Here is a 25,603-nt window from a genome sequence, read left to right on the forward strand (position 1 = left end):
GAAGAGGAAGAACACGTGGTTTGCTGGCAGTGGGGCCCAAGGCCTGCTCATGCTAATCTCTGCTTCAGATTATCTTGGCTAGCAAATACTGGTTAAACATACACTGCAGTACTGCACACAGTTGGCAAAGCTGCGACAGTACAAGACTAGACCAAATGATCTGTCTTGGGAGAAGGCAGCTCTCAACCCTGATTTTTAATTTAGAGCCTTGCCTGAAAAAGTAGGACCTCAACCCAAGATGCACAACACCCAGCCCCCCAGTTGCAAAACAATCAATTGAAAAGTACCAAGTTGAGCCACCCACATCCTACTTGAGGGGGTAGGTAGAAGGTAGAGTAGAGTAAGGGGTCCCTTGTAGGCCTCATCTTCATAGAATTTTTCCCTTCTCCAATGCAGTCAGAATGTGAGTTACAATGGAATTCAGGACAGATGGAAGTAATTCATTCCCCCTGCAGTGTGTACTAGGGTGGGGTTTCAGCTCCACATCTATCACTGCCAGTACCTACACTGGTGGGAGATGCAATAGTCCCCAACAAATCCAGAGAGCACCAGGTTGGGGGAGGCTGAGGCAGGGCCACCCAGTGACTTTCCACCCCCTACTTAAGTCTACATCATAGGGTTGTGGCAAAGATGACATGGGAAAGGGGAGCGAAAGGGAAAGAACTATGCATGCCACTTTAAGCATGAATGATGAGGTAGATTTGGCTGTCCAAACTAAACTCTTACCTACCAACATGGTAGACCACTAGACCAGTGAATAGTATCTGCCAGCAACATAGCAGGAGATTCATGTCTTGACTGGTTGCACAATGCTGTATGGGACAACTTTTGCTCTAATCTTAAATGACTCTTCTGACTGCCCAAGCATCATGCCATCATACCCCGGTAGTTATACATACAAGCCATGCAAAGTAGTAGTGCTTAATGCCAAGTTTATTTAATGCCAGTTAGACTTTTCCCTCCCTGCAGATGGACAGGGTTACAGAGGCCTCACTGATTAAGCAGCCAGCTTTCGAGAGGACAGGGTAGCACACACAAAGCAGCACACACTTCTGGCGGACGAGGCTGCAGGTGTCAGGAGGGAACCAGCATCTCTGGATTCAGTCACTGGACTCTCCCAGGGTGAGACGGTCAAAGAGGTATTCACCAAGGCCCTCGTCTTTGGCACGCACACGCTTGAGGTTGGTCACGTGGTCCCCAAGCTTCTTGATCAGTTTCACCTCCTCATCCAGGAAATGGGTCTCCAGGAAGTCACACAGCTTGGGAGGAGAGAGGAACAGAAGGTTGGCCATAGAAACCTGGAGCTCACAATTCAATGGGAAATCAGCCTCTGGGGGCTCAACTCAGACTAGTAGTGCTGTCTTTTAAGGTACCACAAGAACTTGTTTTTGCTGCAACAAACACACCCTTCTGGAAATTAATGCAGGTAAGACATCTCATTATGCTTGCATATATCCCATGGCACTGGGCACAAAGAATTCAGCAGTCCAGCCATCTTTATTCTTACAAAGAGGCAAGTTGTCTAGTCCTTCAATAAATCTGTACACAAATCTAGGAAGACTAGATGTTTAGTAGACCTGTTCAATTGACTGGTGTGGGGTAAGTACTTTGGCTCTCACCATTCACCAGAATTAAGCTAGTCTGCATAGTCAGTGCAAGCTTGTAACACACACACACACCCCAGTATACCCATTTTGAGGCACTTCCCGTTTTATGAAGTTGATTAGTGGGCACTGATAGGAAAGGCAACATGACCCCTCCAGCAAGACTTACATGGGGATCTGTGTGGCTGGTGGCAACCTTGTGTAAGTCCAGCAGAGCCTGGTTCAAATTCTTCTCCAGCTGAAGGGCCGCATCCATGGCAGCAGCTCCATTGGTCCACTCGTCACGTTCTGGTTTCTGAAGTTAAAGGCAGAGAAGACTCATGGGAGAGCCTGCCAATTGCAGCACCTTCATGCCCAGCTGCCCTTACATCCCATTCTGCAATGTTCTACACCTTCAGCATCAACAACCCACTAGTGCCAACAGAAACTGAGCTAAATTGGGAGCAGGGAGGACAGCATGAGAGAAGCCCAATGCTAGCAGAAGTACTTTTTCCCTATAAGAATAAAGCCTAAAGCAGGCATAATGCAACCTGATGAGAACTGGGCATGCTCAGTAGCAACATAATGTTTTAGTGGGGAAAAGGAGGTGAAGGAATGCCCTCCTTGAATTTCTTTTAAGATCCTGGATGTGGGCATGGTACCCTGAACAGGAGCACTCCTACTCTGAAGATACACTGCAACATTTAGTTGCACTTGTTCTTTCCATGCACGGCTGCTAATATTCTGCAGTCAGACTTGCAGAACAAAGCAGCTGCTTGCATTTCATACCACTAATCCACCCCCAATTCATCAGATGGGAACAGATGAAGCTACAATATTGATGAAGCAATAAGCAGGTGTACCTTAGAGAGCTTACTGGGAGCGCCAAGTTTGCCAGGGGGCGGGCATACAACGCACATTTTAAATGCAATTCAGAGTACAAAAGCATGCCATAAACATAACAGTGTGCTATGGAAAAGCTGTTACAACACACCCAGCAAGTCAAGAGGAAGCCCGAGCTTTGAAGGGGGAAAGAGGACATTATTTCTGCCACTCCCATTCCTCATGCCCATGACTGAGGCCTTGATCCACCACCACAACACCCCTCCTGTCCAAGCCATCCGCATTCTCACTTTGACATCCTGCAGGACAACTCGGCCTCCACGGCGGTTCTGGAAGGTCAGGAGCTTCTCTGCTTGTTCGTGTTTCTCCTCAGAGAGGTGCCGGAAGAAGGATGAGAACTTGGATAAGGCCACATCATCCCGGGTGAAGTAAAAACCCTGAAAGGGAGAAAAAAAGGCAAGGGCTCAGACTCAAGATTTACTCAAAGAGGAACTAGAAATGAACACAAAATGTTCCAATCCAATAAATTGTTACTGTTTGTAGCCATAGGCCACTGAAAATACAGTAAAATGCCTATTGGCCCAGACATAAAAATGTGGAAAAATGTACACTCAAGTTTAAAAATGCAACCAGCTTTTATTTATTACTACATTATTACATTTATATCACACCCTTCCTCCGAGAACTCAAGGTGGTCTCCCCATACCCGTTCTATTCTCAAAACAATCCGGTTACCCAGTGAGCTTCATGGCCTAGGGATCTGAACCCTGGTCTCCCAGCTCCTAGTCCAACGCCAACCACTATACAGTGGTACCTCTGGTTAAGAACTTAATTCGTTCTTGAGATCCCTTCTTAACCTGAAACTGTTCTTAACCTGAGGTACCACTTTAGCTAATGGGGCCTCCCGCTGCCGCCACACAATTTCTGTTCTCATCCTGAAGCAAAGTTCTTAACCCAAGGTACTATTTCTGGGTTAGTGGAGTCTGTAACCTGAAGCATCTGTAAACCGAGGTACCACTGTACCAAACAAACTGGTGTCGTAATGGGAGGAGAAAATCTCCTTAGCCACTTTCTGAACAACATTAATAACTTTACACACCTCTGCCCTGTTCCTTCCCATTAATTGCCTTTTCTCCAAACTAAAAAAACTCCAGATGTTGCAATGGTTCCTCACAAAGGAACTGTTAAGATTTATGTAGTGTATAGAGACCCCCTCAGAGGCAGCAACATTCCTTGGCTGGAAAACAGGGCTAGTTAACTTACCTAACAAACACAATGGCAATCTTTTAGGTTTCATCCAAATCTAGCTATAATTCCCCCAGCCCAATTTAACCCACACAAAGCGGAGTTCAAGAGACAGACTGGATGGCGCCTCCATTTCAGGGCTTTTAGGCAGCCAGGTGGGGAGGTTAGGGTTGTTGTTTTTAAATCATTAACGCTATATCTTCACAACATTGTTTGTTCAGACCACACAACTCAAGGGAACTCAGCACTGGATAAACAAGAGGGCAGCAGACTTTGCCACAGCCCACAATGGAGGGAAGGGAGGAAGAAAGAAGCAGGCAGCAGACCCAATGGGAAGGGAACAAAATGGAGACAGAAGCTGTACACACGCTAGTCCCCTTTCTTAAAAAAAGCACATTCTTCCCCTCAAATAGTTTTTTGGCCTCTGCTTCCCTCCTACAAACATTACTGGCATGCGGCCCCTGAAATATTGTTCTGGGGAGCAGTGTGGCCCTCAGTCAGAAGATTCCCCACCCCCAATCTCGAGGACAGCGGAGGGAGCTCTCTAAGATGTTGACATGAAAAAATATGTCCCACGCAATCATGGCTGCCAGGTCCACTCTACTCCTATTTTGCAAGACGCAACAGCTAGACCGGGAGATTTAGGAACAAGGAGAGCCAGGCGTCTGCCTGCTCCATCTCTTTTGAGGGCAGGCAAGATACAGACGTAGCCAATGAGAACCCAAAAAGCCACTGCCAGCCATCAGACAAAAGGCAGCTTTCTGCACTGAGGTGAAGTAGCAACACTGGGAACGAAGCAACACGGGGGGAGATTTTTTTGAAAAATGCCCTTTTCTATAACCCAAAAAAATGATGCACTATTTAGAAAAGACTGTGCTGTTGGAAGGCAAACGCCCATTGATCAGTCAATAGCTGGAAAGATTAAGTCATCAGATTTCCCTGACTGGAAAGGTAATTCACCTGAAACCCCCAAGTGCTGAACTCCCCTAAAGAGGGACCCTTTTATTGTTTAGAATTTTTGAGAGAAAAGCCACCCTCAGTAGGTTTAGAGCTTAAAAAAACAAGCCCCTGTACTACCCATTGTCATCCTTGCACCCTGTAAGATGCTTTGGGGCTACAATTCCCTTTTACAACTGTGCTCGCTGGGGCTGATGGGAGTTGTAGTCCAAATCTCCCGGAGGGCACTTGGCTGGCATCCAGCAGACTAAAAGATGCTGCGAGAAAGCAACACACCCTTACCAGAAAGGAAAACCGCACCTGCTGGATTTCTACCTGCCACGTACCCGTGGAAAAGCAAAACGGAGCAACAATCGCATACCCAATGCAAAGAGAGACCAAAAAGATTAGCAACAGATTATTAAAAGCCGCGGCTTCGCCTCCTCCCCTCCCCTCTGGACGCTCACCAGGGACAGGTAGTTGTAGCTGGCATGGAGAAACTGGTTGACCAAGCGATTCACTCCGGCTTCGCTCTGGGCGTCGTAGTTCTGGCGGACCTGGGAGCTCATGGTGCAAACCGGCGACTGGACTGGCTGGCTTAAGGATGAAGATGATGGGGCGGCGGCCGCGATCCTGCTCCGTTCAAGCACTGTTGAAGCAAGAGCGAAGAACGAAGGCCAGGAAAAGGAGCGATCTGAGCTGGGTGCGCCCGGACAGGGGCTTTTATAGGCAGCCCGGGAGGCTCTTCCAGGGACCTCCCTCCGCGAGGAGCGCAAAGGCTCCACCCCGTTTGCTCGCTGATAGGGAAGCAGCTGAGGCTTTCTGGCTTCAGCAAGGGGATTGAAAGAAGTCCGATTTTTAAAGGGGAGGGGGGAAAGTTCCACGGGTTCTCAACGATCTGCAGCCCTGTAAGGTGTTACCAAGGGACAAGGTGCCTTTGCGTTGCAATAAAATCTTTACATGCAAAAAAGAAAATGTAATGCCCAGAGATACGGCTATAAACGCAGTGCTTTTTTTCTTGAAACATGTTTAGGGTACTCTCATTTTGACTCAGGAAAATCACCATTTTATAGTTCAAATCAGGGGAAATAAATACAGTAAATGGACAAAAGTATAAAGATTCACAAAATGTTTAGGGGTATGCATACACCTGCGTCCCCCCAGGAAAAAAAGCACTGTATGTGAAATATGTGTGTTAAAAAATCCTTTGTGGTTTGCTGGCTCAGAAAGCAAATGCTACTGAATTTCTCGAGGTGGGGTTTTCTCCCATCTACGGAATTAACCCTATGCATGTCTACCCAGATGTAAAGTTCAGTGGTGTTTGCTCCTAGGTAAGTGTGTAGCTAAAGTTTGCTACCTTAAGGAGTTTGCAGCTTTAAATTCCTTGTCTGCATTTTTACACCTGTTGTGGCCAAAATGGGATGACGCAATAGGTGACCAGACTCCGCCTCAAGAAGCCCAGAGGAAGGAGCTGTGTTCTCAACTGCTGCAGGATCAGGCCCATGGCTTTAGGGTGATCCCTGATCCTGTATTTGTGCTGGATGCACAAGTTGGCATGAGAAGCTTCAGCTGGTACCACTAGCCAAGACTGCCTCCTGATAAAATCTGATCTTGCCACATTTGTTTGTGCCACTGAGAGGTCCAGATTAGACTGCTGTAAGTTGCTCTATACGGGGCTGCCTTGAAAAGCATTCAGAAACTTACCACTTGTGTGAAATGTCGCTACCATTTTGTTGACAGGGGCTAGATTTTTTTGTTGGAATAGAAATGGTTGCCAATCTGTGTCAAGGCTCAGTTAAAAGGGCTGGTTTTAGCTTTTAAAGCGCTAAACAAGCCTTGACATTTTGCCTTCTTCCATATATTCCTGTGCTTGACATCTGGAATCTTGCTCCAAATCCCTCAATTATATGAGGTATTGATGGGCGAGTCCTTTTCTGCAGTGGCCCCTCACCTTGAGAGAACAGTCAGGCCCAAAAACGATGGCTTTTTTAAGGCATTTGGTCAAAGCATGGCTGTTCAATAATGTGTTTGGATGAATGTCTCCTGCCTTTTAAAAAAGGGGGGAGGGTTGTTTAATAATGTGATTTCTGTAATTTGATTAAGTTTAAAGTCAATGCTGCTTTGTAAGTTGCCTTGAGTTCCCCTGGTGAAAAAAGCAGGCATCTATAGTTTGAATAAATTAATAAATAAGATGACTGGCCACAAGCATTTCAATGAACCAAATCATTTCAATGATTTTTTCTCATCCTAATGCAGTACTCTCTCCCCATTACACCAGATAGGAGATGGTGATAGGTTGAAACACCCCTCTTAATGGAAGAAAGTGGAGATGGGTGTCTTTTACAGTGAAGTCCTTTGCCCACATACTTGGGAGTAAGTCCAATTTAACTAAGTGGGACTGACTGCTGAGTAGATAGGATTGCGTTTTGTTTTTTTAAAAACAGACAATTCCTAACTGTTTTCCCTCCAGACAGATACACTGAGCCTTTGGGCAGAAGCACATTTCAACAGACACAGCTTTCCCCTTCCTAGAGTCCCACGGGGGGGGGGGGCAAGAGAAGCTGTACCTGTTGAATATCTGCTCTCTTTTTAAGGTACAAAGACAGGGAAGTGGGGGACAACAACCCTAGTTTAGAACATGACCTGCAGGGAAAGAAAAGTTTAAAAAGTAATGGGACTAGCAAGCATGTTTGGGGATGAAGAAGGTGGCCAGGATCAGACCTCTTGGGTTCTGTAAAAGAGGTCCATCAACCTATGCATTAGAGAGAAGCTAGGACGCGGGTGGCGCTGTGGTCTAAACCACAGAGCCTAGGGCTTGCTGATCAGAAGGTCGGCGGTTCGAATCCCCGTGATGGGGTGAGCTCCCGTTGCTCGGTCCCAGCTCCTGCCCACCTAGCAGTTCAAAAGCACGTCAAGTGCAAGTAGATAAATAGGTACCGCTCCGGCGGGAAGGTAAACAGCATTTCCATGCACTGCTCTGGTTCGCCAGAAGCAGCTTAGTCATGTTGTCCATATGACCCGGAAGCTGTCTGCGGACATTCGTGGGCTCCCTCGGCCTATAGAGTGAGATGAGCACGCAACCCCAGAGTCGTCCGCGACTGGACCTAATGGTCAGGGGTACCTTTAAGTTTACCTAGGACTGTAAACACACCAGAAATTTAAAGTACATTCCCCCCCCCACGAAGAATCCTGGGAACTGTAGTTTGCTGAGAGTGCTGGGAATTGGAGCTCTGTGAGGGGTAAACTACACTTCCCAGGGTTCTTTGGGGGAGGCCAGGTGGATGTGGCTTATGACAGCCAAGGTCTCTAGAGCTGGGGTAGGGAACCTTTGGTCCTCCAGATGTTGCAGAACTGAAATATACTCAGAGTCGCAAAGTGATTTCATGCTCTTTATTCAGCTCATAGTGGTGAGGAGGAATGAATAAATGTCCCCTCACAGTATCTGCTTTATATACATTATTTACACAATGGGCTGCACATGATTGGCTAATTCTGGAATTCTACTGTAAGCCAATCAGGTTGTGGATTCACTTCTATCTGGAGCAGGATTGGGTGGTTCCTGCCAACCAATCATACTGCTGCATTGTTCTAGGACCAATCAGACTGCTGCATTCTGAATCCTATTGTTCTAGGACCAATCAGACTGCTGCCTTTTGGATCCTATTGTTCTAGGACCAATCAGACTGCTACAGTTTGGATCCTATTCAACTCAGTACATAACACCCCTCCCCTCTAAGTTCCAGTCCTGCCCGGGAGGTCGCATTCATAGTCCTCAAGGTATGCCGGCGGCCTACGTGTGCGTTGTGGCCTGGGGTGTTCCCTGGTCCGGGCTCCGGGTTCTGGCTCGTGTTCCAAGGATGCTGGCTGTGATGCGGCTGTTTGGTCTGGTGCAACCGGCTCGCTCAGTCGTGGTTCTGGTTCCGGTGTCCTTTCGGCCTCACGGGTCCTCTCTGTATTTACTGATTCTGCCTCTCCTGCTGGCCCCTCCTGCTCTATGGGCCTCACTGCCCCGCTGTTCCCTTGGGACTCCTCTGACCTGTCCTCCTCCTGGTTTTCTCCCGGGAATCGTCGCCGTATCTGGTCGCAGTGGCGGCGCCAGCATTGCCCCCCATCCGTTAGCACCTCGTACGACACGGGGCCAGTGACCCTGGTGATTGTGGCGGGTACCCATGCTGGGCCTGCCCCAAAATTCTTTGCGTACACTGGGTCCTGGGCCTCGAAGGTCCGGGGGTTCCTGCCTTCCCCCACCACTACCTCATCCTGAGCTCTATCGGGGTGAAGGCGGTCCAATCTGATTGCAAGGCGCCGACCCATTAGTAGTTCAGCGGGGCTCCGGCCAGTCGTTGAGCTGGGGGTGCTGTGCTGTGCTAGAAGGAATGTGGCAAGGCGGTACTCCCAGTCCCCTTGCGTCATGCGGCGAAGGGTGTCCTTGGTGGTCCGCACCATGCGTTCTGCTTGGCCATTGGTGGCAGGGTGGAACGGCGCCGAACGGATGTGGCGGATGGCGTTCTGCGCTGTGAAGGTTTGGAATTCTCCTGACGTAAATGCAGTCCCGTTGTCTGAGACGGGAGTGTCAGGGAGCCCGTGGGTTGCAAACAGCCTGCGTAGTACCCGGATGGCTGCGGACGTGGAAGTGGACGGTACCAGTGCGACTTCCAGCCATTTGGTGTAGGAGTCCACCACTATGAAGAATGTTTTCCCCTGAAAGGGGCCAGCGAAATCCACATGCAGGCGTGACCATGGTGCTCGGGCGGACTCCCAGGACTGGACTGGGGCCCTTGGGGGATCTGGGCGGGATTCTTGGCAGGCCTGGCAGTGTTTGACCCAGGCCTCTATCTCTCCATCGATCCCCGGCCACCACACATAACTCCTGGCAAGGGCCTTCATTCTTACTACCCCTGGATGTGTCTCGTGTAGGGCTGTGAGGACCCTTTTGCAGAGGGGCTGGGGAACAACGACTCTGCTTCCCCATAACAGGCACCCCTTGTGGGCCGACAGTTCATGTTTGCGGGTTGTGTAGCCGGCGAATTCTGGCCCGGGGCTGCTGCTGGGCCATCCCCTCCACACCCAGTCCAGGACCCGGGAGATGACCCTATCTTTCTTGGAATGGTGTGCAACTTCTTGTGCCTGAATGGGGCGGTCGGGAAGCAGCTCCAGGCTCATAACCTCTTGTGCAGGTGCTGGGTCAGGGCCTGTTTCCGGTAGTGGTAGCCTGCTGAGGGCGTCCGCATGGCCCATCGCCTTCCCAGGTCGGTGAATCAGTGCATACTGGTAGCTGGCAAGGAAAATTGACCACCTGAGGACGCGAGGAGACAGCACTTGGGGGGTCTGCTTTTCGGGGGCAAACAAGCCAAGCAACGGCTTGTGGTCAGTCACCACGGTGAAGGGCCGCCCGTACAAGAAATCATGGAATTTTTTTACTCCCTTTACGATTGCCAGACCCTCCTTGTCGATTTGCGAGTAGTTCCGCTCGGTTGTGTTGAGTGTCTGGGAAAAGTACGCCACCGGTACCTCTCTTCCATCCGGGAGTTGGTGCCCCAGGACAGCTCCAATGCCATAGGGTGAGGCGTCGCATGCTAGCACCACCGGCAGCCTCTCGTTGAAGTGTGCCAAGACCGAGTTTGAGACAAGCAAGTCCTTGACTGCCTGGAATGCGGCCTCCTGGCGCTGGCCCCACACCCAAGGGGCCCGCTTGTCCAGGAGTCTGTGTAGGGGCTCCGCTACCGCCGCCTTGTGGGGAAGGAAGGAATGGTAAAAGTTCAATAGTCCCAAGAAGGCCTGAAGTTCAGTCTTGCTCTTGGGCGCTGGGGCATCACAAATGGCCCGTACCTTGTCCCCAGTCGGGTGGACCCCTTCTGCGTCCACCATAAATCCCAGAAAGTCCACCTGAGGCACTCCTAGTAGACATTTTTCCCGCTTCACCTTGAGACCCGCTGTCTGGAAACGGTGCAGAACGGTGCGGAGGCGGTCCTCAAACTCCTCTGGTGTGGGGCCGGCAATCAACACATCATCGAAGAAGGGGGTGACGCCAGGAATCCCTTTAAGGAGAGAGTCCATTATATTCTGGAATATGCCTGGTGCCACGCTGACACCGAATTGCAGCCGCTTTACCCTGAACGCTCCTCTGTGCGTCACAATCGTCTGTGCCTCTGCTGTGGCCTCATCTACTGGCAGCTGTTGATATGCTTGGGCCAAGTCCAGCTTGCCAAAAATTTTCGACCCAGCCAGGGTGGCAAGGACATGGCTGACCACTGGCACTGGGTATGCGTGGGCCGTGAGGGCCTTGTTTATGGTACATTTGTAGTCTGCGCAGATGCGGACCGAACCATTAGGCTTGACGGGTGTGACGATTGGGGTTTCCCAGGGAGCATTAGGCACCGGCTCCAGCACTCCTTGCTCTACGAGTCGGTCCAATTCCTCGTCTATACGGGGTTTCAAGGCGAACGGGACCCGGCGGGCCTTGAGCCTGACCGGTCGTACTGCGGGGTCAAGCTGTAGCGCAATGGGGGGGCCCGTATACTGTCCCAATTTCCCATCGAAAACCCCTGGAAATTCCTTGCATATGGCGTCCACGTCCACTTGTAAGCTAGTGTGGTTCACCCCGGTGACAGCTAGCCCCAGTGGTCCAAACCATGCCAATCCCAGTAAGCTAATGTAGGGGCCCTTGACCACAAGCAAGTCCAGTTGCCGCGTCCGCCCTCGGTATTGCACCCTGAAGGTCCCCACCCCCATTGTGGGGACCTTACGTTTCTGGAAGTCCCGGAGGGTGAATGGGGCCGGCCTGAGTTTGGGACCCCCAGTGGGACACAGTTTCCTTAAGGTCCTTGCCGAGATTATGGATAGAGTTGAACCCGTGTCAAGCTCCATGCGGCATGGGGCCCCCTCTATCTGTACCTCTACATAAATTTTCTCTACGTTGGGGTGGGGCAACTGGTATACCTGGAAGTCCGTGAGCTCCGTCGAGTTGCCTTGGTGCGTTGGGCCCCGGGACCTGGGGCTCTTGGATTGGTCATCTGATGCCTGGTGTCGGGTGGGCTGAGCCCGACACACCCGGGCGATGTGTCCCGATTTTCTGCACTGCCTGCACTCTGCGTTGCGGAAACGGCAGGTCCTCCTCTCGTGACTCTCCCCGCAGCTTGCGCAGTTCCCTCCTTCTCGTCGAGGCAGCTGTGGTCTGTGCGCTGCTTGAGTGCGCTGCTGTACTCGGTGCACCTCCTCCCTGTCGGATCCTGAGTCGTCGGTGAGGTCTTCATGGTGGACCCTCGGTTGGGATGGCAGGCTCGGCCGTGCCTCTTGGGTCGACCTCTCGGCAGCTTCTGTTGCCAGGGCCTCCTCCAGAGCGACCTGGAACGTTAGGTCCTTCTTAGCGTAGAGGCGTCGTTGCAGCTTCTCATCCTTCAGGCCACCGACGAGGCGGTCACGAAGCATGTTCTCCAGCTCTGAGAAGTTGCAGAACCGGGCGGCTTGGCGGAGAGAGGTCACAAACCCAGTTATGGTTTCCCCAGGGGCTTGCCGCTTTGCGTAGAAGGCATTTCGACGAGCCACCACTGAGGGCTGCGGCGAAAAGTGCCCCTTCAGCTGTTCCATTATTGTTTTGTATGGAACAGTAGCGACGTCTTCAGGCGCAAGGAGAGCCCGGGCGATTTCAAACGTCTCCTCTCCGCAGACGCTGAAGAATATCGCCCTCTTCTTGGCGTCTTCTTCGTCGGTGACCCCTTTGGCTTCTAGGAGGAAGGTGAAACGGGAGGCGTACGCTTCCCAGTCTCCAGATGCTGGGTTGAATGGCGAGAAGCTGCTGTTGGCTGCCATTCTGAGTTCCTTGTGCCCCGGAGCTGAAGCCTGGATACACGGTGCGAGGCAGCGGTGCGGCAGTTGGCGGTGCTGCGGTGCTGTGTGTGGCAGTCAGCTCAGCGGGATCCCATCCTCGTCGCCAGTGAAATATACTCAGAGTCGCAAAGTGATTTCATGCTCTTTATTCAGCTCATAGTGGTGAGGAGGAATGAATAAATGTCCCCTCACAGTATCTGCTTTATATACATTATTTACACAATGGGCTGCACATGATTGGCTAATTCTGGAATTCTACTGTAAGCCAATCAGGTTGTGGATTCACTTCTATCTGGAGCAGGATTGGGTGGTTCCTGCCAACCAATCATACTGCTGCATTGTTCTAGGACCAATCAGACTGCTGCATTCTGAATCCTATTGTTCTAGGACCAATCAGACTGCTGCCTTTTGGATCCTATTGTTCTAGGACCAATCAGACTGCTACAGTTTGGATCCTATTCAACTCAGTACATAACAAGAACTTTGTGTAGTTCAACAACATCTGGAGGGCCAATTGTTCCCTGCACCTTCTCTAGAGGGATAAATTCATGGAGGTTTTTAAAAAAGAAGAAAACATTTTCCTATCCCCTTTTCTTCCCTCATGAACATGACTCAGCAAAAACACTTCCTTCAGAACACTGACACAAGTGGGGGGGAGAAAACTCAGGATGATTCAGCAAAAAAAGTGTCTTTCGCTTCCCTTTCCTCCCCCCCCTCCCCTTTGTTATTGTTCTCAAGCTGGAGGCCTTGAGGCTGTTCTGTCTATCCACTGCTGCCCCCTGAAAATAACTAGCTAGCAATGTGTGGGATGCAGCAGCCAGGAGACAGAGATCTTGTATTTCCAGCAAAATGAGAATCCTCTTTCTCAGGCCCATTTTCCATGGAAGATTCATGCTGTTGTTCATGTTTTCAAAATATAAATTATACGGGGTAGTTTTGAGTCAGTGGGGCACGCGAGGCCCACACCATTTGTAGCAAAAGTTTAGGAAATTATCCCAAGCATTCCTGCTGAGATGACATGACTGATAATTAGCTATCCACACATGCCTTGAAAACAACCCACCTTAGCACAGATACAGAGATACTCCTTCAATTTCACACTGCTTCCGGTTTTGGACATCGTGATCAAAACTGGTGGGCTGTATTCATTGTTCTACCCTAGTAGACCCATTGTAACGAATAAACCTAAGTTAGTCATCTTAATGAACTTCAGTGAGTCTACTCTGGGTAGGAGTAGCACTGCCTGCAACGCTTGGAAGACCCTTGTGTTCAGCTGTTTGCAATATTTATCACAGGTGTTTTTGAATAATTCAGAATACAACACTTGCTGAGGGCATACATTTTCTTGGATAGTTCTCTTTACAGCTTCTGTCAAACAAGGCTTTTCCGTCCATTCGAACCATTCGAACCTGGTTCTCTCTGCATCCCCGTGAGGTGTCATCTTGGGTTCAGCTTCATCATCGTCATGAAAACAAGTTGGAAGGGGAATCGGAAGTGGGGGGGGGGGACGTGAGGAGCTCAGCAGTGGAGTGCGGATCTTGCTGTCGGCCATGACCCCATGACATGTTTAACTGCATGATGCTGGGAAATAGGGACCGAAACTGTATGAGGAAGATGGGCATATGATGAGATGGGTCTTAAACTGGCCTGAATTGAGGTAGTAAGGGCGAAGGCGAGGGAGGATCTCATCTCTCTGTCTTGCTTCTCTATCTGCCTGTCATAAGGAGTGCAGGATATGCAGAATTTCTGCAAAGGTCAGCTGGGGGCGGCGGCACGTGATACCAGAATGTGTTGTGATGACAAATAGCGAAAGAGGAAGCTTAGAAGCCAAAAGATCTCCTGTGAGACAATTGTTATTAGCATTATTCTATCTAGATTTTGCTTCAAACTGCTAAAGGTGGTCTCCCCGTTCCCAAAAGTATCGCTACAGATCTGGGGTAACAGAGTTTGCGGGTGCAAAGGCACCCATAACTACTAGAGTTAGTGACTGTTAGAAACCAATAAAGGGGTAGAATTTAGCTGATTTGGGAAGCATTGAATGGAAGTTTCCAGGCCAGTGGAAAAATACAGGATATGCTCCCTTTCCAGACCTGGGATAAAAGTCACTAAGAATGACTAAGAATGACAAAAAGTCAAAGAATCAACAAAAAGGTGATGTCAAACAGGAAAAATGTGTCCTTTTTAAAAGCAGAGATCTGGAGGTGCGGGGGGTGAGTGGGCAGGCAGAATGGGAGGTGTGTTTTGGGCAAGGTGTTCTGCGAACAAGAAGGAAGAAGTGGGGAGAAGTCTGTGGGGGGCAGATGCCATGAGGGCTGGCTGGAGACAGGATGGGGCAGAGGCACAGAGATGGTGCTTAGAAAGCCTCTGAGTGCCAGGCTCTTTCTGCTGTGAAGGACAGTCCCTTTTTGAGACGCAAGTGCCCTAAACTCTGCATTCCCTCCTTCTGCACCCAGGTTGTAAATATGTGTCAATAAACCATTTTTATTAAGGACACGACAGTCTCTGCCATGTATTGTTTCCCAATGGAAACATGAACCCTGGGTGAGCGCCTGGGACTCCCTGGGATTTTGCTCCCGCTTGGCAGAGATTTGGGGAGGATCGCAACCTTTGTAACATTATGGTTTGCTAGATTCAGGTTGCTCTGACGCAGTCAAAATAGTAACAAAAAAATAGTCCAGTAGCACCTCAGCGACCAACTAAGTTTGTTCTAGGTATAAGCTTTCAGAAAGCTTATACCTAAAACAAACGTAGTTGGTCTCTAAGGTGCTACTATGGGACGCGGGTGGCGCTGTGGGTTAAACCACAGAGCCTAGGGCTTGCCGCTGAAGGTCGGTGATTCAAATCCCCGCGGTGGAGTGAGCTACTGCTGCTCGGTCCCTGCTCTTGCCCACCTAGCAGTTCAAAAGCACGTCAAAGTGCAAGTAGATAAATAGGTACCGCTCTGGCAGGAAGGTAAACGGCGTTTCCGTGTGCAGCTCTGGTTCGCCAGAAGTGGCTTAGTCATGCTGGCCACATGACCTGGAAACTGTACACCGGCTCCCTCGGCCAATAAAGCGAGATGAGCACCGCAACCCCAGAGTCAGCCACGACTGGACCTAATGGTCAGGGGTCCCTTTACCTTTACCTTTAAGGTGCTACTGGACTATTTTTTATTATTTTTTATTATGGTTTGTTGTTCATCTCCCTCTCTCTGTAGTTCCTGACAAAATACACCAAGACAGAAAGTGCAGCAAAACAATCCAAATAAGCAACCATTTGTTATGTTATAATACAACACCGTTTGTATTTTATACATAAGAACACATTCCTGAACGCTGTCTGTCCCCGTCCCCACCAACGTGGACAGTGTGAAGCTTGCTAAAGCAGGCAAAGAACAGGGGAAGTCTCACACACTTGCCTTATTTTCAGACTTTGGCGGAAATTCCCCAACAACCCTACCTGTGGTTATTTTGAGACTCCGCCAGCATGATATTTGTCTCATCTGCACTCAGCTTGGCTTCCTCTGTGCTGGAAACCAACAAAATAAAATACTCTGTTTAAAAAGTGTATGCTGAACTATACCTGGGATCCTCTTCACCAGTCCCTTCACGGATTGGCCCTCCAGCAAAACCAGCCTCAAACCTAAAGGCTGTGTATGCATTATCTCTCTGAAGCACATTCAAAGCACATTCTTCCCCTCAAAGAATTCTGGACACTGTAGTTTACCCCTCAGAGAGTTATAATTTCCAGCAACCCTGAACAAACTATGGTGCTAAATAGTTCTGTTTTTACAAGCCTTGTTCTCAAGGTAAGACCACAGCTCGCTGGGTCTCCCAAATTGCTTCTTTTTTTAAGTGACAGTAGCTTACATGTGCATGTGTTTAACGTGCATCGTTTCCCCCATCAAAATCACTCCCCCCCCCAACTGCAAATTAGAATTTTGATTATTCCACTTATTGAAAAAAGGGAAGCAGCATTTTCAGGCATTGAATTCAATGGCAACTATGCTTCATGGCACTTACTTCCCCTATGATCTCCCCCAGCACCATATTTTAGATTGTAAGCCCCTTGGGCCAGAGACCTGCTCTCTTGTACACAGCAAAGCTCCATGTGTATTGACAATGCTATTCAACAATCAATAAGAGTGATAAGATCTTGCCATTAGGCAAGGTCTCCTTCCACCTGCCTTGCCCCACCCTCCGGCCCTAGGAGTCCTCATACGGGAGCTGGTCCTGGAGGAAGAACTGTGAGGGGAGAGACTCCATCAGGCAAGGCCTCCTTCCACCTGCCTTGCTCCACCCTCTGCTTCTCAAAGTGTATTGTATTGTTTTATGTACTGTGGCTTGCTGTTGTTTTACGGATTATAGTTTAGATATTATTGTAACGGTTGAGTGGATTTCTGTTTAACTTTTGTATGTTGATATTATTATTTTATACTATTCTAATTGTTGAATGTTACTTTTTTAAAGTTACGTTTTATTATCACTGTAGTGTTTATCTGTAGTTGTTTATCTGTTTGACATCTGACAGGAGGACGTTTCACAGGGTCGGGGCCACTACCAAAAAGGTCCTATGCCTTGTTCCCTGTAATTTCATGTCTCGCAGTGAGGGAACCTCCAGAAGGCGCTTGGAGCCAGATAACATGGCAGGCATCTCCCAAGCACAGCACCTCTCCAGGCCTATATTTGGTCACCTGCCCTTGAATCCAGCTCTGGCAGGTGTATATTTAATGGGCCCTGGAAGGGTGCCCTTGTCATGAATTTTACATATTAACTGACTGTTGATAAGGGCAGCTGGTTTGCAGTGTTATGGGTTTGTGAGTGCCAGACCTCTAACCCCTATAATCCTAGAAAGTGTTTTAAAATACAAATCAGGTTAGCTTCCTTCTGAGGCGATTGCCTGGGTGAAGGGCCATTAAGAAAACTACGTAAAGGTGATGGGCCTTTAAGAGAGCAAAAGAGAGTGGGCTCTTTGCCAAATGGCAGGTGGGTCCCTCCTCCATCTCACAAATAGGGAGAAGGATAAAAGCTAGTTGAGATTTTGCTGTTATGTGAAAGAAGAAACAGGAAAAAAGCAGAAAGCAAAGGGTCAGAGAGCAATGCTTGATTTCTGCTGGAATATCGTCTTAGGCTCAGGTTGTATATATGTGTAAATAAACCCAATATCATAAAGACATCACAGGCTCTGTTGTATTTCATGTTGGGATGTCGCAGCCCTCAAGAGATTGGGGTGGGGCACAACAACTCAAGCATTTACTTTGTTTGTGTTTGTTCATGGAGTTCAGCGAGTCTGCATATCGATAACAGGAAGGAAAGTTCAGGGGAAACTGGCCAAGCTCTCCTTCTTTTATTGATCAAAGTTCTTTGAGAAAATAAAATAAAAAGGGAGACTTTAGATTCACACGCACTTTTACAGGCTGCGATGGAAGGATAACAAAGGGAGGAGGTGGGGAGACTGGCAGTTGTCCAAAGTGACAATAGAACGTTGTTCCTGAGCTGAAGGAGGCCACGAATACAATGCACACTGCTCAAGGACTAATTCTAGGGACTATCTATATTGGTAGAAGCCCTGCTTTTTCTCACACTTGAGTTCTGTCTTGTGGTCGCAGGACTAAAGGCAAGGCCAAGTACAGTGGTACCTCGGGTTAAGTATTTAATTCGTTCTGGAGGTCCGTACTTAACCTGAAACTGTTCTTAACCTGAAGCACCACTTTAGCTAATGGGGCCTCCTGCTGCTGCCATGGCACCGGAGCACGATTTCTGTTCTCATCCTGAAGCAAAGTTCTTAACCTGAAGCACTATTTCTGGGTTAGTAGTCTGTAACCTGAAGCGTATGTAACCTGAAGCATATGTAACCCGAGGTACCACTGTAGATAGGAGCAGGTCTGGTTCTTGCCCCATGCAGCATTATCTTCCCCAGTAGGAGTGAATGGCAGCAATTAATTTATAAGGGAGTCTTTTTGGAACGGGCAATGTTCCTTGTATCAGATCAGCCACCCATCACTCCTGCAGGAACTTGACAAGTTTGTCTTCCCTAGCAGCCACCCAGGGTCTCCTGGAGAGAGGCCTCTCACATCACTGGCTACCTGATCCTGGAGATGCCAGGGACAGTACTGGGGACCTTCTGCACTCAAAGCACGTGCTCTGCCACTAAGCCATGGCACTCTCCCAAGCAGTGCTTTTTAAGGAGGCAGCAGCAGTAGCGGTGAAGACAAAACCTTCCCTAGGCCCCTTACAATGGCTGGTCTGATGGGGACTGTTGTCCCATAAACTTTTTTTCTAGCTGGGCTCCCTCCCGTTATTTGAGTCACTGAGGGTGGGAGAGAAAGAGGATGGACTCCAGGAAGAAGATGTTAGCATCCCACAGCCTCCCTTTTTGCTATTTAATTGAGATTCCACATATTCTGCTGAGTGTTGGCAAATCCAGTTTTAAAACACATGCCTGATGCCCCTACATACAAGTTTGCCCCTTACATCTGTGTCAGTGTGTGGAGGAATCAGTGTGTCAGTGGTACTGTATTTTGATTCTGATGGAAACCAGTTATTTAAAACACACACGGGAGGGGGGAACTTTCAATTTACACAACTGTCCAAGGAAAGCCAATGTTGCTTTCAAGTTATGAGCTGCAGAAGGCTCTTAGCAATAGGCTCTGGCCCTTATCTCTCAAGCACAGCTGTGGGTGGAGTGATTTGGGTATCTTGTTTTTTTGGGTTTTTTTAAGAACAGCATAGTTTGCCTGTTTCTCCATACAAGCAAGAAAGCCTAGCTCCACTTCAAAGGTATTTGCAGTTGCTTGAATTTGCAGTCTTGGGCAATAATGAGGATGTAAGATAAGTGTAGTTTGCCCCTTTGTAAACAAAACATAAGTATAGGCTGTTCTGCTTGCAATATCCCAGAAAGGCACTTGAAGAAACTCAGAAATAAGATCCTGCACAGGTAAAGTTGATGCCTAACCAATTAGTTCAGCAGTATAACATGTTTATAAATGACTTCACCGATTCGTGTGCTTGGCCTATGGTCCTTTTATTATTATGTTATTAATTATTTGAATCCTCTTTAAACTTATTTGGGAGTCGCTTCTCAGGCTTTCTTCTGAGGAGACCTACACACCATGGGGATGGGGGAACCTGTAGCCCTGCACATGTTGCTGGACTACAACTCCCATTGCCCTTGACCATTGGCCCCCGTGGCTGGGGATGACATGGGAGATTTGGAAGGCAGCAGTTTTCGCCACCATTGCTGGTACAAGATTGAAGTGCCCTGCTGTGGAAGGGGAGAGGAGCTTCCCCTCCCATTTCAGAGCAACATGGAATTTAATCTAAGGTAGCCAAGGTGCAAATGGAAACAGGGCAGGTTTTAAATCTAAGTAAATTAATTAGGAACAAAAGTTTCCTGCATTTCAGGGCTTCCAAACTTGGGTCTCCAGCTGTTTTTGGACTACAGTTCCCATCATCCCTGACCACTGGGTCCTGCTAGCTAGGAACGATGGGAGTTGTAGTCCAAAAACAGCTGGAGACCCAAGTTTGGGAGATCCTGAACGAGACGGCTCTCATGGTTCCTTCCAACTCTACAATTTTATGAGTTTTGGCCCTGGCTCCATCCGCCATCAGCATGTGGCCCCGGACAAATTATGCCCAAGGGGAAACGGCCCTTGAAAGGGGGGAAACAAGTTGATTGCCTAAGACAAGAGTGTTTGCCTTTCAGCAGTGACGATACCCCTTGTTTGGACATCGCAAACCTCCCCCCTTAAAACCCCAGAAAAACCACAGGCGAGTTTAAACGGGTGAACCCTTGTTTATTGGAAGCATGCCAACTGAGTTGTGGCAGGTACAGCCCCCCTTGAGTGGGGCCTGGCCAGAGTGACGGAGGTGGGTCTTGCTTCTGTGGGTTCATGGAAGGGGTATTGCGCTCTTGGGGATGAAGGAGGGAGAGGGAATCAGCTGCTGCTCTCTCCCAGAGTGTGCTTGTCAAAGAGGTATTCGCCAAGACCTCCCTGGGATGCCCCCAGCCGCCGGAGGTTGGTGACGTGGTCGCCCAGGACTTTGATAGCTTTCACTTGCTCGTCAAGGTAGTGCGTTTCCAGGAAGTCACAGAACTGTGGAGATAGAGGGAGAAGAAGACAGGGTGAAATGCTTGGGTTAGGCAGACACAACATCCAGAGCACTTCCAATGAGCTCTCCCCCCAACTGTTTACTTCTGAAGTTGTCTCTTCTACTGTAGGGTTCACCTTGGATAAGTGGCAATCTGACATTCAAGTTCTGCTATTTTTTTTTTTTAAAGGTATGGCAGTTTTATTTCAGGACTACACTTAATAATAGGGAAGGGGGCCCGTAGTCCTCTGGGTATTACAGGACTCCCACCCTTCCTGATCGTTGGGCCCATGCTGACTGGGATTTATGGGGCTTGGGAATCAAATGACTTTTGGAGAGCCGTCCTTGCTTAAACGCATTGCAAAGGATTTTTTTCTCTCTTTCTCTGCATTCTGCCTCCTGCCCCACATGATGTGAATAGCAGCTTTTCCGTAGATTTATGGGTGCTGCAGCTGCTACAACTATTTCTGCCCAGGAGGGTAGCAGGAAGACCTATTAGGATCTTGGCGTAACATCTCAGAGCTCACAGAATCAGAGGCAGGATGCAGAGATGGCTGGACCACTGATAAAACAGTGAAGCAACATTGTGCAAATCCAGAAACTTACCAGTACCTCTGAGGCAAAGTAGGTAAAAGGCATATGTGCAAGGACAGTAACGGCTCAAGACAGGACTCCTAAGCCTATCAGCACCCCATGGATACTCACATGTGGGTCTCCCTGGCTGCTTGCCAGTTGGTGCAGATCCAGGAGGGCCTTGTTCACGTTCTTCTCCAGCTGAAGGGCTGCCTCCATGGCATCAAGAGTTGTACCCCAAGCATCCTTTTCTGGCTTCTGTAGACACAGAAAACAAATATAAAATTATAGAGTTCCGTAACAAACTGGCTTTTGAAGACTGGCTGCTGCTATTTCTGGGACAGTGGCTTCCCCAGGGCCAGAGGCAGGATTCGAACCCAGGGTCAACATGCTATTTTTGCCCAGCTCACATAGAAGGGTTTGAGGTCCTAACAGGCAGAACCACCACCTGGGAAGTCCTGCAGTCGTTGCTCTTGGCATCTCTGGCTAGAAACAGGGCACCCCACCAGATTTGTACCTTGATGTCCTGCAGGAGGACCCGACCACCGCGCTGGCTCTGGAACTTCAGCAGCTTCTCAGCATGCTCCCGCTCCTCGTGGGACTGCGAGCGGAAAAAGGCAGCCACATGTCGCAGGGCAACGTCATCCCGGTCGAAGTAGGAAGACTGGAGAAAGGGAACAGGAGGAGACGCTGGGTTACTTTGGGGAGATCCTAGCCAGACTGCGGACAAGTGAGCAGATGAAAAAGACCTTCAGATCTGGGGAAGCGTTGTGGGCAGGGAAGGAGGAGGCCTGATCTGTTAAAAGAACGAATTTTTCCCACAAGGCCTCAGAAGCTTGCAAGTTCTGTAAAAGAACAACCACCCTATGGGAAGCAGGGGGAAACTCTCAAGTTATTCTGCATAAGTTGTCTTCTGTATACCCAAGCTGGCCTCAACCAGAAGTCGGGCATTTAGGGTTGATGGTTCCATGCGACATAACACTCTTCTAGCCGAGATTCAGCAAGCACCCTCACTTTTGACTTTCTTACAGACTTCTTTATGCCAACAGGTCTCTGCAGTTGTTTAAAATTTCCACGAGTAGCCAGTCTTTTATTAATGATTCTTTTGTGCTGCTTTTAATTGTTATTTTACGTTTTTATATTGCTGTGCACCACCTTGAAGATTTACGAGAGGGCGGTATACAAATACTTTTACTTTGTAAAAAAACAAAACAAAACTCTTGAGTCAATGGAAGTCCACGCCACTACAAAATGTCTCCCATTTAGCCACGTGCCGAGACTACAGAGAAGACACTTGTCTGCAGTTTGCTACCAGGCACAAGCAGAGCAGGACAGGGGGCCCCTCCAGACATCCCTTTCCGTTGTGCCTTCATGATGATTTCACAGTTCTGCAGAAGGCGCCTCTGACACATGAGAAAACAGGAGGTGCTGTGCAAGTTTGTGTTTGTGTTGTTGTTTTTTAACCTCTCTCTCTCTCTCTCTCTCTCTCTCTCTCTCTCTCTCACACACACACACACACACACAGTTTAATTGAATCCGCCCATAAATTTATTTGCAAAAAATGTTTTCTCCTGTTGCAGGAAGAGAGATGGGGATAACTGGTGAATGTCCTGAGGCTACAAAAAGAAAGGAAGGAAGGAAGGAAGGAAGGAAGGAAGGAAGGAAGGAAGGAAGGAAATCGCCATCAAAGAGATGCTACATATGACAAACTTGAATTGGCAAAAAGGCTGTAAACAGTCACCAAAAAACACATACCCCTAATAATATTTTTTTTAAAAAAATATTAATGGGCAGGGATCCACAAATCCTGCATGCCTAGTATTGCAGAGAAATGGGTGAGTGTGGGAGACGGATATGGAAAAACGTGAACAAGAACACACAAGTTTTGAATGGAGAATCTGTACTTCTTCCAAGTTTGGAAGGTATCCAGGGGATAAACACTATTTTGAAGGGGGAGAAGGAGGAGGCGAGACTCACTGAATGGAGCCCATTGGTGTTAGGGGAGGAGAGGCAAGCCTCAAGTGTGAACTAACCTCAAACTGTATGCAGATTGTAAAGCAATTGAACTGACCAATTTTCAAAGCAACAGGACACAGTTAGGGAGAAAAAACCCAACCCACATATAATGGGGGAAGGAAATGTATGAAGAGCCATGGGGCAAGTAGGGGGACACTGAGCAGAGTGCCCTGGGGGCAAGAGGCTCCCCTCTTAAAAATAAAGTATATGGGGGATGGAGCCTGCAGGAGCCCGAGGGGGCAGAGTTCTGGTGAAAGTTAGGCAAGGCGCCCTTGAAAGACTGCTAGCATCACTCTCTCACACACAGTCCATTTCCCAGAGAGACATCAAGGTGTGGGCATCAGAAGTTACAGAAAGAAACAGTTGTTAACAGAGGCCAAAGCAAAAGAAGAATAACAACACACACCCCTTTCCATCTTCCTATACTGGAAGTGGGTCAAGTAGAGATTATGGGTTGGGGGACAAGAAGACACTATTAGGTATGGGAAGGAGAGAGAATAACTGTCATGGGATGTTCTTTTTAATCACCCCACCCAGAAGCTTATCTCTGCCTCCCACTTGTTGATCCACCCAAGACGGGGCTTGAACACACCATGGGCAACTGGAAGTGGGGGGGATGGAGAATGCAAGAATGGTGTTTTATGCCAAAGAGAGAGGCAAGGCTGTGCAGGCAGGCTGATCAGCAACTATGAGATGCCAAGCACCACCACCATGACCCCTAGGCCTAAGAGAGAGAGAGAGAGAGAGAGAGAGAGAGAGAGAGAGAGAAAGAAAGAAAGAAAGAGTGTGTATAAGTATTTTTGGAGAGTAGCAAGAGGACAATGACCAAGACTAGGGGAAGCACTAAAAAGGAAGTGAAAGAGTGTTCGTTTGAAAACAAAGGGAAGGAAGCAAGCAGAGGCAGCCAGAACTCTCAAGACAAAGTCCCTCTCGTTGTTCTTGCTGCTGCTTTTTCCCCTTGGAAACAAAAGTGATGAAAATGGAGATTCCTAGTAAGGGAATTTAAACCTGCTACCTAGCCATGAAGCTTTCTGGGCGACTTCAGGCCCTGAGCCACCACTTCTTCGGGTTGTTGTGAGCTTCCGGCGGGAAAGTGGTTGGGTGGAAGACCATGCCTGCTGCTACCTTGAACTCTTTAGAACAAACGTGGGATTGAAAGAACGCAGGGCGAGTGGAATTGGTGTCCTGCGGGGTTCTCTAGCCACGCTCCCTTTTCCCCAGGGAACAGAGCCAACTGATCACAGAATTGTGGAGTTGGAAGGGGCACCCAGAGTCATCTAGTCCAACCCCCTGCAATGCAGTAATGAGCCTGTGACCCGGGGGCTCTGCACCCCAATATACCACCACCACGTCGCCAACACACCCTGACCCCTTGCTCACCATGGACAGATAGACGTAGCTGGCGTACAGCTCCATGTTGACCATGCGGTTGACGGCGGCTTCGCAGTCGCGGTGGTAGTTCTGGCGGACCTGGGACTCCATGGCGGCGGGGCGGCGGCGAGGCGGCGGCGGGGGTCTCGCTTCGCTGGCTGGGCAGCTGCTGGCGGGTCAACTCAAGCAAGGATAGCAGAAGAAGCAAAAGGGAATCTCCTTTTTTTTTTTTGGCTGTTTTGTTTGCTGAAGAGGGAAAAGAGAGGGGGAAAAGAAAAGAGGCTGGTGGTGGAACCGGCTCCGTTCAAACACTGTTGAAGCAAGAACCGAGCTCTGCGGGGACAAAGGGATCGCGAGCGCTTTTATAAGGCCGCCGGGCAGCGAGAGGGACGTGCGCAGCCACCAAGGACCGGCCCTTCAGCGCACGCCGAGGCCGAGTGTTTGCGAAAGGCGGAGTCTGAGCAAAGGGGAACCCAGGCGTCCGAGCGCGCGGCCCTCCCTCCCTCCCTCTCTCGCTGCCTGGCGCACGTGACGGGCTCGGCTTCTCCTCCGCCCCAGCCGAGAAGCGCGCGCTATCTTTGCGCACACCCCGCCTGGAAAAAGACCGCGTCATATTGTAGTTGCTTTGCGCCCGCTACGAGCGGTATTCAGGATGGAAAGAGAGAATTGAACCTGAAAAGCTTTTCCCAGCGGAGTAATGCACATTCTCCTCTAAAAGGGGGGTGGGGGGGAATACCATTGAGGGCAGAATTTAAAATTACCTATCCGAACGAACCATCGCCAAGGGAAATCCCCGTTTCCAACCCCCTTCTTGTCCCACCATGTAGCCCCGGAAGACCCAGCAGTCCTGGCTTTCACTGCTCATAATTTACGCACCTTTCCTGGAGAAGAAACAGGCTGCATACACACCATACATTGAAAGCACTTGGGATGTCCCACAAAATCCTGGTGATAAAAGAATTAGCGACCCAGGGTGTTTATTTTTTATTTTAATCATGTTTCAATGCTTCAATTTTAATTGCACTTAACATTCAGATAGAATGTTTTAGGCTTGGGTTTTGTGTGTTCTGCATTTGTGACAATGTCCCTCCTTACAGCTGTATTCCATCTCTCCTTATCCAACCCTAATGGTGGTACAAA

The 25,603-nt window shown here is 49.0% G+C and overlaps 1 protein-coding gene across 1 annotated transcript; it reads right to left on the reverse strand.

The window, feature by feature from the left end:
- Window positions 1-1,100: 1,100 nt before the first annotated feature.
- LOC308460875 (uncharacterized protein) lies at window positions 1,101-24,869 on the reverse strand (the record flags this gene model as incomplete). Its single annotated transcript, XM_080977411.1, has 8 exons — window positions 24,473-24,869; window positions 21,594-21,740; window positions 21,209-21,334; window positions 20,358-20,508; window positions 5,075-5,433; window positions 2,717-2,863; window positions 1,774-1,899; window positions 1,101-1,259 (listed from the first exon to the last, which is right to left on the reverse strand). The coding sequence occupies exons 1-8, from the start codon at window positions 24,572-24,574 to the stop codon at window positions 1,101-1,103; spliced, it is 1,317 nt and encodes a 438-aa protein (XP_080833537.1). The 5' UTR covers window positions 24,575-24,869.
- Between the last annotated feature and the right edge of the window lie 734 nt (window positions 24,870-25,603).

This window comes from Podarcis pityusensis, assembly GCF_964106645.2.
Source record: "Podarcis pityusensis genome assembly, chromosome: 13".
NCBI classification, from domain to species: Eukaryota; Metazoa; Chordata; class Lepidosauria; order Squamata; family Lacertidae; genus Podarcis; species Podarcis pityusensis.